The following is a 15,816-nucleotide window of genomic DNA, read 5'->3' as shown; positions in this document are numbered from 1 at the left end:
TTACACAAAAGTGTCATAAAAAAGTTGACAATTTCATATCAAAGTACAAATTGAAGCAAACCATTCTTCAAATCAGAACTTGAAGCAATGATCATCCTGCCGGAGAGCTCAATCCGACAGCTCGATGAAGTTTTTGTACTTTAGTTACAGTAGCGTATGAAGCTTGTCCAAAACAGTAGCATTACTTAAATTGTGTTGTACTCCGTAGCAATTTGATCTTTGATCTCAATTGTCGTCGTGATCCATCAGATCATATTATATGATTATAGCCTTTAAAGTTGCCTAAGCAATGACCTGGTAATTGGTCCTTCATAAGGCCGAGTGTCATTGTAAAAGCTAAGATCCATTAAATTACGAAAGATTGGCACGTCGATCCCATCCAAACCATTAAGATAACTCAGCATATCAGCACCATAAGTAATAAAAACAAGGGACCTAACACAAGAAATCCCTTGAAGTAGCCCAAGAATTAGACTATAATACTCGTAATCCATATCAAAATCATCATCCTTTTCATCATCACTTGGCTCCTCAACTGAAATCAGCACCATTTGCAAATCAATTGGAGTCCTAACAAATTCATAAAACGCTAAGTACCCATGAATCTCACAGTGCTCCAGCTTCGCGGCATCAATAGCAAATCGACAAACTTTGGATCCCCAATCATTCATTCCTATAAACAAATTCTTCAAATTAGACGCAGATATAGCAAAACAATGAACATCTACAGTCAAATTCATACACAACTTCAAATCTTCCAACAACGGCAAAGACTTTATAAGGGTATCAATCAAATAACAATATGAATCACATACAAATAACGAGAGCTTCTTCAAATTAGGCAGATTAATAAAAGTAGTAGGAGCCTTAAACTCGATATAGCCAGGCAAATTCAAGTCTAATTCTATAAGTGACCGAGTTTCAAACACACAAGTAGGTATGTGAAACAAAAGAGATGAATAAAATCCATGAGAATGATGAAATCCTACATTAATTACTTCAGGCTTACGGCGACAAATTTGATGAAGCCAAGGAACAAAGCAAGATAATATCTGCGTTGATTTAGTTGATTGACGGAGAGAAAATTGAAGGTTAAAAGTATGGATTTTAGGGGACGTGAGTTCGGAGAGGATGTGATCAACTGATGTTATGAAAGTACGGAAATCATGAAAGGTGGTTTCGAGGGAGAAGTGGGTAACGTGAGTCCAAAGGTATCGCCAACGACGGGATAAGACGGAGGTAGAGGCAGCGGTATCGATAGAGAGGAAAGAGAGTATGATGATGAGGAGACTATCTGGGAGGTCGCTTATTCTGTCTTCTTCCATGAATTTGATGGATCAAAACCCTAAATTGAAGATTAAAAGGGATTGAATTAAAATTTGATTTAATTATTGGGGAAAGATGATTAATTATGGTGTGGTGTAGTTACAGATAATTTAATTGGATGAAAGAGGAATAGAGAGGAAGGAAAGCAATGGTGAATCGATGAATGGACAATGAAGGGAGAATATGAGAGATGGTACGGTCAGGAATTTGATTTCCAGTCGAAATTGGGGCGGTAATTTTTTTTTTTTTTTTTAATTTTTTATTGGAATTATATTAACTGATAAAGTGTTTGATCCAATTAATTGTATGTGGGAAGGGGTGTTAGCCATGTTTGGTGATTAGGGGAAAAAAAAAATTGATTTTCAGTTGACGCTAAAGGTTATAAAGTGTGACGAAAAAATCATCACATTATTATCCATGCTCTTAAATTAACTATTGGGGAGCCGGTGAAAATTTATCTACTATTGGAATTATACATTGTGCATTTTTTTTTCAGTCGGAATTGAGGAAAATTGATCTATTACCCAATAAATTATCAATTATGTACAATTACCCAATATTATCAAGCAGTAATGCACTTGCTTAAAAAAAATTAAAAATAAATTAATAAATAAAATCAAGCAGTAATGCACAATAATACACTTATGTTAGTTGGATCAACCAAAAATTTAAAAGTTACAGACCATGTAATCATGTATATATATATATATATATATATATATATATATATGTATGTATATATATATATATATGTATATATATATATATATATGTATATATATATATATATATATATATATATATATATATATATATATATATATAGGATTAGGATCATGTAAAAACAAGTCTTAGGGTGAAAACATGAAAACAATTAATCCCAGCCGTAGATTATAATCTAGCGGATGATATTTAATGTATATATATCCTAACTTTTCTCTCTCCTCCCGCGAAAACACTTTCTCTTTCCTCTGTTATTTTCTTCCTCCTCTTCCTTCTCTCTTCACTTTCTCTCTCCTAATTTCTCGACATTAGCGAACTCCTTCAGCAACACCGCTTCAATTACCATCAGCGAACTCCTTCAGCAACACCGCTTTAATTACTTTGATTTTTAGCAATTTCTCAGCTCTACGATCTATTATCAGGTGAGTTCTTTGTGGTAATTTCGCTATTTTTGCACGATTTGAGGTTATTAGGTTTCTGAAATTTTGTTTGCTGGAATTTCATGAGTACTTTTTTGTAGATTCAACCGAAAATTTAATGTCTATTATGTTTTTCGTGTATGATTTTTGTTTAATTTTGTAATTTTGCAAGTTTTTTTATTTTATTTTTTCGATTTGATTTTATTTTTTGAATTTCAACTTAAGTTTCGTTTTAGTAGAAGTATTTTTTAAATGTATTTTGTTTAATTTTTCTTAATTTAAGTAAACTAGGTTTTTATGTGTATTTTTGCTCGAAATTCTGCTTTTGTTGTTCTTCTTCATCTTCTTAGTAACACGATTTTTGTTGAGCATAAATTTGTTTTTGTTGATTTCGAGTTTAGCTGATTTTTGTGGATTTTGATTTCGAATTAATGCCTGTTAGGAATGCGAATAGCTAAAATGCGAATTGTGTGTGTGTGTTTGTGTTTGGAGTAGTTAATTTGAATTTTGAGTAATTTGAAGTGTTTTTAGTGGATTTGTGAGTGAATTCGGGAGAGTTTGGAGTAGTTAATTCGAATTTTGAGTAATTTGAAGTGTTTTTAGTGGATTTGTGAGTGAATTCGGGAGAGTTTGGAGTAGTTAATTCGAATTTTGAGTAATTTGAAATGTTTTTAGTGGATTTGTGAGTGAATTAGTGAGAGTTTGGAGTAGTTAATTCGAATTTTGAGTAATTTGAAGTGTTTTTAGTGGATTTGTGAGTGAATTAGTGAGAGTTTGGAGACATAAATTAGCTACACTGGTTCCTGCTTCCACTTGGTGTCCAACTCGATTTGTATTTTCCCGTGTTCCGTTTGGTGTAGGCAACAGGAATGGTCATCAATCTCTTGCTAATGATGATCTGGAATTGAGACCTGACCAACATGGTGACATGTTTGGAGATGGACTAACTGCCTTGGTTGCATTGGTGTTCCTTGATGCTGTTGTGTTTCTCTCTTACAACCTGTATTTTCTTATTTGTGATTTGAAGTGGTTTCAGCTGCATCAAATGTCATTAGGTTCCTACATGAATTATTTGCCTTTTGCACTTAGATAAATTTTCTGGTGTTTGTGATATTGATGCAAAGACTCTTTCCACATCAACCGTAGAAAGAAAGAAAGAAAGAAAGAACATAAAGTATGAAGAATGCTTCCTGGTTTAAGATACTGACTTTGATTCTATATGTCCGATTTTTGGTGTTGAGTAGATTGCTTAAGCGACTAACCCAGGAGCTACAGACATCTGGGGTGGATTTGTGATAGATTGCTTCTGATCATGCTAAATCGACATCTACATGACTTTCTTGACTGTTGAAAAGTGTACTTCTAGTCTGACATATGTGCATGGTTAATTTGACTCTGTACTGGATTTTGCTTCAAAATTTCTGAATTAGGCCTGTTTTGAACTTGAATCAAGGTAGCCAGAATTCGAGGATTTGGATACCTTAGTTTGATCTGATTTTCACTGCCCTGACCTGACCTGAATTGATTTTTTTATTCGTAAACAAATTGGTTGTCAAAAGACATAAATATGAATATGACCTGAACTTGTTCTAAACCAAACCAAAATAAACTGAATCTTTTTGGAGGGGTGTTGGACTATGTTATTTTTGAAGTTTTGTTTTAAAAAAAGGTCACTATGCCATAAAAAGAGGCAACTACTTTGGTTTCTTTTGTTTATCTTTTCGTATGTCTTGTTACAGGGTGCAACAAGGATTTTCATTCGATTTGGATTAGATTTTATTCCTATGGTGAGAACTAGAGGTGGTGCTACTTTTAAAAAAAGGAGAGGCCTTCGTAGCTCAACAGGAGGAGTTAAATTGAAAGATACAGGAGGTATGATGAATGTTTGATTTTTGGATTATTAACCTTAATATACTAGTTGCTCTATTATGATAGTCTCCTAATACTATAGAATGTAGGTCCCTATATTAATATAAAAGTTACTATATTATTAGTTCCCTATGTAACTGAAAAAGGTCACTATATCAATGACAATGATTATTATTTTTAAGTTATTAGTTTGCTATATTATAATTGTTTGCTAGATGAAAATGAAGATAATTGTATATATAACTATATGCTTGCGTGTTTTTAGCATGTATCAATCTCGATCATGAAGATGAAGAGCATATTGATGGTGGAAGCAAAATGATCGATGATGATACTAACAGAGATAAAGATGCTTGTATTGAAAAAGGATTGAAAAAGAAAGCTATCACTAAGAAAAAGAAACCTTCTAACATTGAGAATGCTATACCTTTGTCAACTGTGATGAAAGGAAAGAAGGGGAATGAGTCTTCTTCTTCACATGCTATTGTTTTGCCAGCTAAGAAGAGAAAGTTGGATGAAAATGAAGGTCTTAAAGTGAAGAAAGTGAAGGCAAATAATGATAAGAACATTGTGATTCATAGGCAAGAATCTGCAATCATAGATAGTGATGTACATATGTAAGTGAATATTTGTTTCTTTTTTTTGAAGTTTTGTTTAAAAAAAAGGTCACTATGCTATAAAAAGAGGCTACTATTTTGGTTTCTTTTGTTTATCTTTTCGTATGTCTTGTTACAGGGTGCAACGAGGATTTAAAACACGTTGCAGGCCATTTCATTTAGTAGAGATGATTAAAACTTTTTCAGATGATCAAATCAAGGCTGTTAAAGAAATTGGCTTTGGAGGTTTGTTATCTTTGAAGGTGAAACGAACTGCAACTGATATGCTATCATGGTTGGTAGATTGTTTTGATCATGGTAGCTGCATGTTTACTATTGATGGTAAAAAAGATTTTGTTGTGACTGAATTTGATGTGTATGATGTTTTTTGCCTTCCTTGCAAAACATCTAAGAAAGTTGAAGAAATTTCTCGTTGTGCTAATGTCATCAACCCTGATTATGATTTAAAGGTTAAATGGAGGTCTCATTTTGGTCTTATGGGTGAGAATGATCAGATTCCTTTGGGTTTTTTGGAATCTAAGATCCCTTTACTAGTAGATGGCGGGGAAGAATTCAGACAGCTTTTTATCATGCATGCTTTTTCAAGTTTTTTAGCACCTACGTCCAACAGAACTGTGGATTTGAGAATTGTAAAATGTTTGGTTGATGTTAATCAAATAAGAATTTATAATTGGTCAAAATATGTCTTAGATAGACTTTGTGAAGCCGTGAAGAGCTACAAAGAAGGAAATATAGAATGGTTTTGTGGTTGTGTTTTGATGTTAGAGATTATCTATTTTCATCGATTGAGGTTTAGGAATGTTGTGTTAAATTCTACAATACCTTTAATTCAACATTGGACTGATGTGGATATAAGAGATAGAATTAGAAATGAAAAGTTGTCCAAGGGTTTTGGGTGTGGAATTCTTGAGTTTGATACATATCCAGTGAGTGAGAAGTTGCAATTTGAGGATGGACAAGTTGTTTGTAATCAATTCAAGGAAGCTCCTGTGAATCAAACTTCTGGAAAAGAATCTGTTGTTTATGAAGGTGTCCGTAGCAATGTTAAGGGTGTTATTCAGTTTGAGCTACCTGCCAGTTCAATGTCTAATGAGGAAATCCGTTCAATTGCTATTGATGTAAGTATTTTACCCTTTAATTCTGTCTGTCTGTTTGGTTTTTTCTTTTCTTTTTTTTTTTTTTTTTTTTGTCACAAATTATTTTATTAAATCTAAGTGCTACATTTTTTTTTCACAGGAAGTTTATGAGAAGTTTTTGCTCATGAAAAGAGATTTAGAAGTGGTATCTAACTTCTACATGAATGAGTTGAAAGTGTTATTTCAGACTCGTAAATCTAATGATGCTTCAACTTCGACACCTCCAATGTCCCAAACTGATTTATTCTTTATGAATCCTCGTGTTCATGAAATTGTTGATGAGATTGTGTCTCTTGTAAATTGGGTAAGCAAAGTGCCTAATGGTTTGGATGATGATGATATTGATGATAATGGTGCACCTGCAAAAGAGATTAATGTTGTAGTTGGTGAGGTTCCAAGGATAGGTTTTGAGCATGTTTTGAGTAATGGAAAATCTAAATGCTCCCTTGCTATGGATGTTAGTCTCTTTGGTGATAAAGTTACATATGTAACTGAATATATGAAGTCAAGTAATAAGGATATGAAGGTTTTGGATGCAGTTGTCCAGGAACTTGTTGACTACTGCATTAGTGATTATCATGGTTTCGATCTCAAGTAAGTCATGTCATTGTTCTTTTTGTTATTTATTTTCAAATTTTAATAATAAGTGACTATGTTAATATACATGTGTCTTTTTATTTCCTTGTACAGTGAGGTGTTGGTATCTTTTGGCAAACCATTTGAGATTACAAGGAATGAATTCCTTTCATTAGGTGCACCGGCTATTGCTATATCTTCTGTTATTATTGATTGTTGGGCTATGTTGCTTAATGAAAACCAGAAGAGTAGTGCACATGGACCTCAAAAACTATATTTTGGTGTTTCTCAAAGTGTAAGTATCTTTCGGCTATTTAGTTACTACATCATTATAATGGTAGTTGTTCATTATAAAAAATTCATAAATTAATTTCACTATGTATTGAAAACAGTCACTATGATTCATAAATTAATTTCACTATGCAATGAAAACAGTCACTATGTAATGCAAGTAATTACATTTAAGAAAAATAACTCTACCTTCTAATTTTTTTAATATTTATTAATGTTTGTTCTTTTTTAGGCTTTTTTACTGAAAGTTGCAAACACAGATAGTAACACACAAGACATTGACAAGCTATTTGACATTTGGTCAAGATGGTTGTTCATTCCTTGCAATGATTTTGATATTGCAAATGTTGAGTTGGTAATACATTGCAAATGTTGACAATCATTTTTCAACTAAGTACTTTTATATTAAGTTTTTCAAGCTTAATAGTTGTTTATTTATTTATTGCAGATATTTGTTCCTATACTCTTGAATGAGCACTTTTTCCTAATTGTTGTGAATTTGAAGGAAGAAAAGCTTCAGTTCATTGATAATATGAGTTATGATACAAAGTACATGAGTGAGGTTGAGAAGTTCTCTGATGTTCTGGTAAAAATATGATATTTTGGATTTTATTTGTATTTTTCTAGTTAGGATATGCTTCATGGAACCTAAAGTATTAATTTATTTTGCCTAGAGTGATATGCTGAGTACTTTTCTTGATCAACGCCTTCCTCAAAGTAATGACTCAGTGAAGAACATGATTGAGTATACTTTGGAGTCACCTTCTGTAAATTGGAAGTCTGGAAAACAGAAGAATAATGATAGTGGCATTTATACTATGGTCAGCATGCTTTACTTTGATGGAGCTGATGTGTTCGACTGCGATGTTTTGAAAACGGTTATCTCGTCTCATTTTTTTTATTTGGCTTTCAATTTTTATTATATTAACTATTTCCTCCATGGAATTTAACTAGCTTTTTTATTCTAATTTTTGCTTAAATTAATATATTAGGTTTCAACTAGACGGACATTGAGAGCTCAGATTGCTGCTACTCTGGTATTATCTGATATGAACATTGTTAGAGATGAAGTTCTTGAAAAGCTATCTGAATTCAGATTAATAAGGAGTCAAGTTGCAAAAGATGTTTTTGATGGGATTAAGAAGAAAACAAAGCAAGGTAAAAAGGAAAAGAAAGTATAGGCAGACTAACGAATATGTGGATGAAGTTTTTTGCTCGGAAGTATTTGTATTTTGCACAGAAGTAGGAAATCTAATGTAATGATGTAGTTTGCATCAACAAATGGATAATCTAACAAAATTGTATAAGTGTTAATATAGAACAATATGATATGATTCCAGTTCATACAAAGCTTTTGAATTGGTGGTATTGGTAGTTCTTTTGATATGTAATCTTTAATTGACATTCAAGAAGTTTAGTGAAATATATATTAGTTATAAATTTGGCGCCTATGTTATAAAAAAATGGTACCTATGTTATTTAAAAAGGTTTCTATATGATAAGGTCACTATGTATTTAAAAAGGTATCTATGTTATTTAAAAGGTTTCTATATTATAAGGTCACTATGTATTTAAAATGTTATTAGTTCAATGTGTTATATATAATTAAGTTATAATGCAAAATTATCACCATATTCATTATTATATTTTGTATACATATGTGACAAGTTTTCAAAGGACCTATGATAAATATGTACCTAAAAATGTCTAACTTTTTTTTATCTCTTAAAAAAGAAAAAAAAAACTTGAAAAAGGATATTATATTACTTTTTATAGTCATTATGTAAGTAAAATGGCATTATATGAGGTAAAAATTTCCAATTACTATGCGATGCAAAAGGATCACTATGAGATGCAAGAGCGTTACTATGTGATAAAAAAGATTTCTATAATAATCTGTCTCTATTTAAATAAAAGGTCACTATGTAAGGTAAAAGTGTCGTATTTATATTAATCTATTCTTAAGCTATTCATTTAGTATATCAATTAAAAGAACGAGCCCCTCCTTCCCTAACTTTGTATTGGCTTAATCGATGTGGATTAGAAGAATTGTTAAAATGTGAGTATTTTTTATACGGTTGTTATATCATAATAAAGGTCATTATATCACTAAAAAGGTTATCACGGAATAAGGTGTCAATACGATGAAAAAAAGTCACTATAACGTTAAAAACACATACTATAATATAAATTGAAGTTATCATATGCCAATATGTCACTACATCAAAATAACAATATAAAGGTCAATAAAAAGTTTAACAATAAAAGGTCACCTTATCAATAAAATTTTAACAATAAAAGGTCCCTGTTTAATATATGTGAAACAATAACAATCACTATATCAATAAAAAGGGCACTATAGCACTATGTTCTTTCTTTCCTCTCATCTCCTCTATTTCAGCACTAGGCTGTCAGTAGCCGATGTTGCTTCTTGTAAATATGAAGTGGTTTTGCAGCCTTTCTACTCTTCTTTGAAATCCTGAAATCATGTACACGAACATATATAAAGTGAAAATCTAGTGGGAAGTAAACATAGTACAAAATTTATTTATTTTTTTCTACAAAAATACCTCATTCAAGTTGGATTTTTTTTGCGGACAATTCCGACTATCATGGTTTGTTCTCTGACCACAAGTTCTACAAAGTCTATCTTTCCTTTGGCTTTCCTCAATAGCTATCTCTTTGTCAGATTTTTTCCTTTTTCCACTACCACTACCTTTGTTGGAAGACTTGTTTGGAGGAAGAATATCAACAACTATGTCATTAGATCCAACAAATAATTCGATGTGTTTATTTTTTGCCTCACGTTTATCAACTGGACTTATAGAATCCAAGTCTTTCATCTCATTTTCAAAAGATATTAGCTTAGACAACAATGACTCTAGGCATTCAACTTTCTCCTCACAAAGACTTACACATGAAAAAAACCTGCACCATAAATCACCAACTAGCTTTTGCTTCTTATCCTTCTCTGCCCCATCAAGCAAGTTGTTTAAGCCAAAAATTGGTTTCTTCATAGCTTCTTTAGTCCAACGATGTAAAACATATTGCCTTGGAATCTCAAATAAGAACTTTCCTTTCATGACAAAGAGAATGTGACGACATAATATTCCAACAGATTCAAACATTTTACAAGAGCATGAAGCATCATTAGAACACAAAACATATGTGACATGATAGCTTTTTTTCCTTGTGTTGTCAACAATTCTATATTGCTCAATCCCTTCTTCTTCTTTGATGGTAACATTACTTATACCACAATTGTACAAAGCATGCTTGAATTCCTTTTGGAATATGTAAAATACATTATGAGTGTAAGCAAATGCAGCATGCTTTTCCAAGTACAGGGGGGTGACAAGTTGGGGATGTGTAGTTTTTGAAGTAGCATTCAACTTGTCTTGTGTGTGCCTTTGAGCATCGATTGCAGATTCATAGCGAAACCACAACTCAACCAATAACAAATGCTGATTGGTGAAATTAGTGAAAAAGCTATTTTCACTCTCTGATCTTTGAGTTGACCTTAAAATCCCACCCATAAAAAGGTCACGAAAGTAGGAAGGAATCCACATATTCCTTATATTATACATATTTTTGAACCAATCTTCATTCACTAAATCAAATTCAGACATCACAGACTGCCAACCAATTTCAAATTCTTCTGGTTCAAGGTCTCTATTCCACACAACAGAGTTTAGTTTATGAAGAAAATCAGTTTCTAAGCATAATTTGGGCCCTACCTTTTGTGGCACTTTTTTCATAATGTGCCACATACAAAACCTATGTTTTGCCTTATCAAGAACTTTTTCAATTGCCACTTTCATCGCAGGGTCTTGATCTGTCATGATACAGGTAGGCTGACAGTTATTCATTGCCTTTAAGAAAGTTTCAAATAACCATTCAAAGGATTCAATATCCTCCTTTGCAAGTAAGCCTATCCCAAAAGTCACACACTTACCATGGTGATCAACACCCGTAAATGGGGCAAAAACCATAGAGTATTTGTTGGTGTCAAATGTTGTATCAAATGTAATCATATCACAGAACAACGAATAATTTTTTCTACTAATTGCATCTGCCCAAAATACTCTTGTCAAGCGTTGATGTTCATCCATACAATGCTCAAAGAAAAAGGCACCTTCACTGTTTTCAGCTTTTTCTTTCAAATTGTTTATAAACATCGAAGCATCTTTCTCTTGTATGTAAGCTTTCAAGTCTCGATTAAAGTTCTTGAAATCATTCAATGTTGCACCTATATTATCATAGCTACCAAGATGTTCTTTCATCAACTTATAAGACTTGTTTGGACCAATGTTCAATCTAGAGTTGTCAAAAATGAATTTTTTCTGGCCAAGTTTAAGGTTTCCAACATTTGCCAAAAAATTCATTGTGTTGGGAGAAGCAAGATTGTGGCTATGAGATTCATGAAAGACATAAACCATCCATTTTCCATCTGAACGTTCTCTAAACCCAATCATTGCATTACATCCAAAACGATTTATGGTTCTTTTTCTAGCTTTAGGATTTTTATCTTTGTTAGAAACTTTTGCTTTAGTTTCACCATCCTTCGTAAACCCTTGTTTATTACAATGTAAATATTTCAAGTAGACTTTATCACTATCTTTAATTCTCTTTTCAGTACCTAGTCTTACCACAAACCCACCAAATCTAGCATATTGCTTATAAAAATCAACACCTTTAAGTAAGGAATCAAAAAGCATACCAAGTGTAGGCTTTAGTTTAGGGGGACAACACGGTATAAACTCTTTTGTTCCTCTGGGAGTGTAACACACACTTGGGCCCTTTAGTGACGGTAAGTTTTCAGCAACATTGGTAGTTGTAGATGTATTTGAGCAACTACCTTCTTCTGACTCCTCTTGCATTGTCTGCATATAATATCAAATATATGGTTTAAAATGGGTACTATAATAAAATAATCCATTCCATGGTGCAACTAACTGGACACCAACAAAAACAGTCTAAAATATATGGTTATGGTATCATAAAAAAGAGTTACTATATGGTATTAAGCAAGGTGTTAGTCATTTAAGCAAATACACAAACACCTTATGTGCAACAATTTCTCCTAGTGTTTAATATCATATATCCAGGAAAAAAAAACTTTAATATAAAAAAAATATATATATATTGCAAATATTTATACAAAAACGAAAAAAGAGCATATTGTTGATGAGGATTGAAACTACAAGTTGATGAGATTGAAACTAAAAAACAGAGCACTATTATAAAAACAGTCTACAATAATCACATACAAGGAAATAACCTACCATGCGCAATCAAATAGAAATTCAAGAAATTCAGCTTATATACAAGGAAATAATCACAGTTATATCGGTATTGTAAGCCGCAATCAACTAGAAATTCAGCTAAAAACAGAAATTAAAGAATGAAGAACACTTACTAAGATTATTGAGGAAGCCCCAAGTTATTGAAGAATCACGAGCCCTCAATTTTGGGAGTAAATAATCAAAGTAGCCCTAAAATTTGACGAATTGAGGAATTGACGATTTGATAATGAGATGAAAAGAGGATTTGCTGAGATTTGCTGAGATTTTGCGTTTTTCAGCAAAATTAACAGAGGATTTGCTGAGATTTGCTAAGATTTTGTGTACCTTGTATTTCAACCGTTAGATTATATCATTAATAATCAATGGCTGAGATTTGCTGTTTTTAGTTTTCACCATAAGCCCTGTTTTTAGCGGAACCCTCCCGTATATATATATATATATATATATATATATATATATATATATATATATATATTATATATATATATATATATATATATATATATATATATATATATATATATATATATATATACATGAGTTTATTAGATATTAAAGTTTGAAACTTTAATTTATTTTTATTCAAAAAAAGTGACACATATTGTGTTTATCTGTTGTTCCGTCCCCAACATGGAGGAGGTGAGCTGGAAGAGGATGTGATTGATGGTGTTCATGGAATCCCAGAAATCATGGTCGTGTCTCCAAACTTTCCATGGTTTAAAGGAAAAGTGGGTGATGTGTGTCCAGAGGCGGCGCCAACGGTGGGTTATAAGACGGAGGTGGCAGCGGCGGAATTGATTGGAAGAAGAGATAGTATGGTGATTAGAAGAGAATCAGGCAACGAGCTTGATCTGTCATTGATAATGTCGCTGTTCATCTTGATTTTGGTGCACCGAGTTAGTGCTTCAATCTAATTCTTTTATTCAAATCAAATGAACAGAATACAAGGATAAAAAATAATGTTAATTTTTTCAAAGAAAAGATAAAAATGGTTTTAGTGTTTTTTTTTTTCGATTAAACTATTTAACTTACAAAAAAATCCATATAAATCTTTAAGTGATTTTTTTTTAAGTTAAATCTTTTAGCAATTAAAATAATAATTCTTTTCCATCAAATAAATTTGAGATAGTAAAAGTATAATAAACCAAGGGTGCAACGGAAGAGTATATATGGAGTACTAACCCTAACCCAAAGCTAGCGTTCTTTAGACTCGGATTACAGAAATAAGACCAAATAATATCCTAATCTTCAACTCTGAATTAAACTAAATACTGTAAAATCACAACAGTTTCTTATATGCACTACATCCCAGAATCCAGAGCAAACAAGGAAGGTGTGCGCTTATCAATATATACTTTGTATAATGTAAACTCTTTATGTACAACCCCAAAAACCCGATCTGTTCATGTGATACGATATGATAGTATCTACACACAAGCATTTACGCGGAAAATCATAATTAAGTGCGTGCATTGTAAAGACGATAATCTGCACTTGAAAGGTATAGAGGAAAAGGGATCAAACTAACCTATTAGGCTATTATACTGGGCAATTTCAAGAAAATTATAAAAATTATTCACAAAATTGTTTTAATGATGCAAAGAAGACTTGATAAAAGCTACATATGAAATTAGGAAAAATGATCACAAGGGACTAAGGCCCGATTCAGTTCACCTTAAAAAAAAATATTCAGTAAAAATAATTTCAGTTCAGTAAAAATAATTTAATTTCAGCAAAAATAATTTTAATTCAATAAAATTAATTTCAGTTCAACAAGGGCCTAAATTAGAACATTTTTTTTTTTTTTTGAAGAAACCAGATCATATAAATATACACAAATAAGACAATAAATTAGTCAATATAATGTTTGCAGAATGAACTTAGATTACACAAAAGTGTCATAAAAAAGTTGACAATTTCATATCAAAGTACAAATTGAAGCAAACCATTCTTCAAATCAGAACTTGAAGCAATGATCATCCTGCCGGAGAGCTCAATCCGACAGCTCGATGAAGTTTTTGTACTTTAGTTACAGTAGCGTATGAAGCTTGTCCAAAACAGTAGCATTACTTAAATTGTGTTGTACTCCGTAGCAATTTGATCTTTGATCTCAATTGTCGTCGTGATCCATCAGATCATATTATATGATTATAGCCTTTAAAGTTGCCTAAGCAATGACCTGGTAATTGGTCCTTCATAAGGCCGAGTGTCATTGTAAAAGCTAAGATCCATTAAATTACGAAAGATTGGCACGTCGATCCCATCCAAACCATTAAGATAACTCAGCATATCAGCACCATAAGTAATAAAAACAAGGGACCTAACACAAGAAATCCCTTGAAGTAGCCCAAGAATTAGACTATAATACTCGTAATCCATATCAAAATCATCATCCTTTTCATCATCACTTGGCTCCTCAACTGAAATCAGCACCATTTGCAAATCAATTGGAGTCCTAACAAATTCATAAAACGCTAAGTACCCATGAATCTCACAGTGCTCCAGCTTCGCGGCATCAATAGCAAATCGACAAACTTTGGATCCCCAATCATTCATTCCTATAAACAAATTCTTCAAATTAGACGCAGATATAGCAAAACAATGAACATCTACAGTCAAATTCATACACAACTTCAAATCTTCCAACAACGGCAAAGACTTTATAAGGGTATCAATCAAATAACAATATGAATCACATACAAATAACGAGAGCTTCTTCAAATTAGGCAGATTAATAAAAGTAGTAGGAGCCTTAAACTCGATATAGCCAGGCAAATTCAAGTCTAATTCTATAAGTGACCGAGTTTCAAACACACAAGTAGGTATGTGAAACAAAAGAGATGAATAAAATCCATGAGAATGATGAAATCCTACATTAATTACTTCAGGCTTACGGCGACAAATTTGATGAAGCCAAGGAACAAAGCAAGATAATATCTGCGTTGATTTAGTTGATTGACGGAGAGAAAATTGAAGGTTAAAAGTATGGATTTTAGGGGACGTGAGTTCGGAGAGGATGTGATCAACTGATGTTATGAAAGTACGGAAATCATGAAAGGTGGTTTCGAGGGAGAAGTGGGTAACGTGAGTCCAAAGGTATCGCCAACGACGGGATAAGACGGAGGTAGAGGCAGCGGTATCGATAGAGAGGAAAGAGAGTATGATGATGAGGAGACTATCTGGGAGGTCGCTTATTCTGTCTTCTTCCATGAATTTGATGGATCAAAACCCTAAATTGAAGATTAAAAGGGATTGAATTAAAATTTGATTTAATTATTGGGGAAAGATGATTAATTATGGTGTGGTGTAGTTACAGATAATTTAATTGGATGAAAGAGGAATAGAGAGGAAGGAAAGCAATGGTGAATCGATGAATGGACAATGAAGGGAGAATATGAGAGATGGTACGGTCAGGAATTTGATTTCCAGTCGAAATTGGGGCGGTAATTTTTTTTTTTTTTTTTAATTTTTTATTGGAATTATATTAACTGATAAAGTGTTTGATCCAATTAATTGTATGTGGGAAGGGGTGTTAGCCATGTTTGATGATTAG

General features: G+C 32.4%; 4 protein-coding genes across 5 annotated transcripts; 1 reads left to right on the top strand and 3 right to left on the bottom strand.

Moving 5' to 3' along the window:
• Positions 1 to 272: 272 nt before the first annotated feature.
• On the bottom strand, positions 273 to 1,325 carry LOC110718407 (F-box/LRR-repeat protein 13-like). Its single transcript, XM_021897242.1, has one exon. It carries the CDS (start codon positions 1,323 to 1,325, stop codon positions 273 to 275), a length of 1,053 nt encoding a protein of 350 aa, XP_021752934.1.
• A 1,609-nt stretch (positions 1,326 to 2,934) lies between these two features.
• Positions 2,935 to 8,394, top strand: LOC110718917. 2 transcript variants are annotated; one of them, XM_021897860.1, is made up of 10 exons: positions 2,935 to 4,340; positions 4,603 to 4,954; positions 5,073 to 5,196; positions 5,404 to 6,072; positions 6,191 to 6,684; positions 6,781 to 6,961; positions 7,190 to 7,312; positions 7,406 to 7,543; positions 7,632 to 7,835; positions 7,950 to 8,394. In XM_021897860.1, the coding sequence occupies exons 1-10, from the start codon at positions 4,106 to 4,108 to the stop codon at positions 8,136 to 8,138; spliced, it is 2,709 nt and encodes a 902-aa protein (XP_021753552.1). In that variant the 5' UTR covers positions 2,935 to 4,105; the 3' UTR covers positions 8,139 to 8,394. The 2 variants fall into 2 exon arrangements, with proteins under 2 accessions (XP_021753552.1, XP_021753550.1); XM_021897858.1 differs by having other exon boundaries at positions 5,073 to 6,072.
• Positions 8,395 to 9,103: 709 nt separating this feature from the next.
• Positions 9,104 to 11,675, bottom strand: LOC110718406 (protein FAR1-RELATED SEQUENCE 5-like). The gene is made up of 2 exons (XM_021897240.1): positions 9,528 to 11,675; positions 9,104 to 9,436 (listed from the first exon to the last, which is right to left on the bottom strand). Exons 1-2 carry the CDS (start codon positions 11,673 to 11,675, stop codon positions 9,419 to 9,421), a joined length of 2,166 nt encoding a protein of 721 aa, XP_021752932.1. The 3' UTR covers positions 9,104 to 9,418.
• A 2,745-nt stretch (positions 11,676 to 14,420) lies between these two features.
• LOC110718405 (F-box/LRR-repeat protein 13-like) lies at positions 14,421 to 15,473 on the bottom strand. Its single transcript, XM_021897239.1, has one exon. The coding sequence runs from the start codon at positions 15,471 to 15,473 to the stop codon at positions 14,421 to 14,423; it is 1,053 nt and encodes a 350-aa protein (XP_021752931.1).
• Positions 15,474 to 15,816: the final 343 nt, after the last annotated feature.

This window comes from Chenopodium quinoa, unplaced genomic scaffold (assembly GCF_001683475.1).
Source record: "Chenopodium quinoa cultivar QQ74 unplaced genomic scaffold, ASM168347v1, whole genome shotgun sequence".
Taxonomy (NCBI): Eukaryota; Viridiplantae; Streptophyta; class Magnoliopsida; order Caryophyllales; family Amaranthaceae; genus Chenopodium; species Chenopodium quinoa.
Note: the sequence above shows the minus strand (reverse complement) of the source record. Positions and strands in the feature narration are given on the sequence as shown.

Bases quoted from the DNA above. Each gene is read 5' to 3' on its own strand.
- LOC110718407 (XM_021897242.1), bottom strand. From the start codon at position 1,325: ATGGAAGAAGACAGAATAAGCGACCTCCCAGATAGTCTCCTCATCATC.
- LOC110718917 (XM_021897858.1), top strand. From the start codon at position 4,106: ATGTTATTTTTGAAGTTTTGTTTTAAAAAAAGGTCACTATGCCATAAA. The intron at 6,073-6,190 runs GTAAGTATTTTA...TTTTTTTCACAG, and splicing joins TCCGTTCAATTGCTATTGAT to GAAGTTTATGAGAAGTTTTT. The intron at 7,836-7,949 runs GTTATCTCGTCT...TTAATATATTAG, and splicing joins ACTGCGATGTTTTGAAAACG to GTTTCAACTAGACGGACATT.
- LOC110718406 (XM_021897240.1), bottom strand. From the start codon at position 11,675: ATGCTTTTTGATTCCTTACTTAAAGGTGTTGATTTTTATAAGCAATAT.
- LOC110718405 (XM_021897239.1), bottom strand. From the start codon at position 15,473: ATGGAAGAAGACAGAATAAGCGACCTCCCAGATAGTCTCCTCATCATC.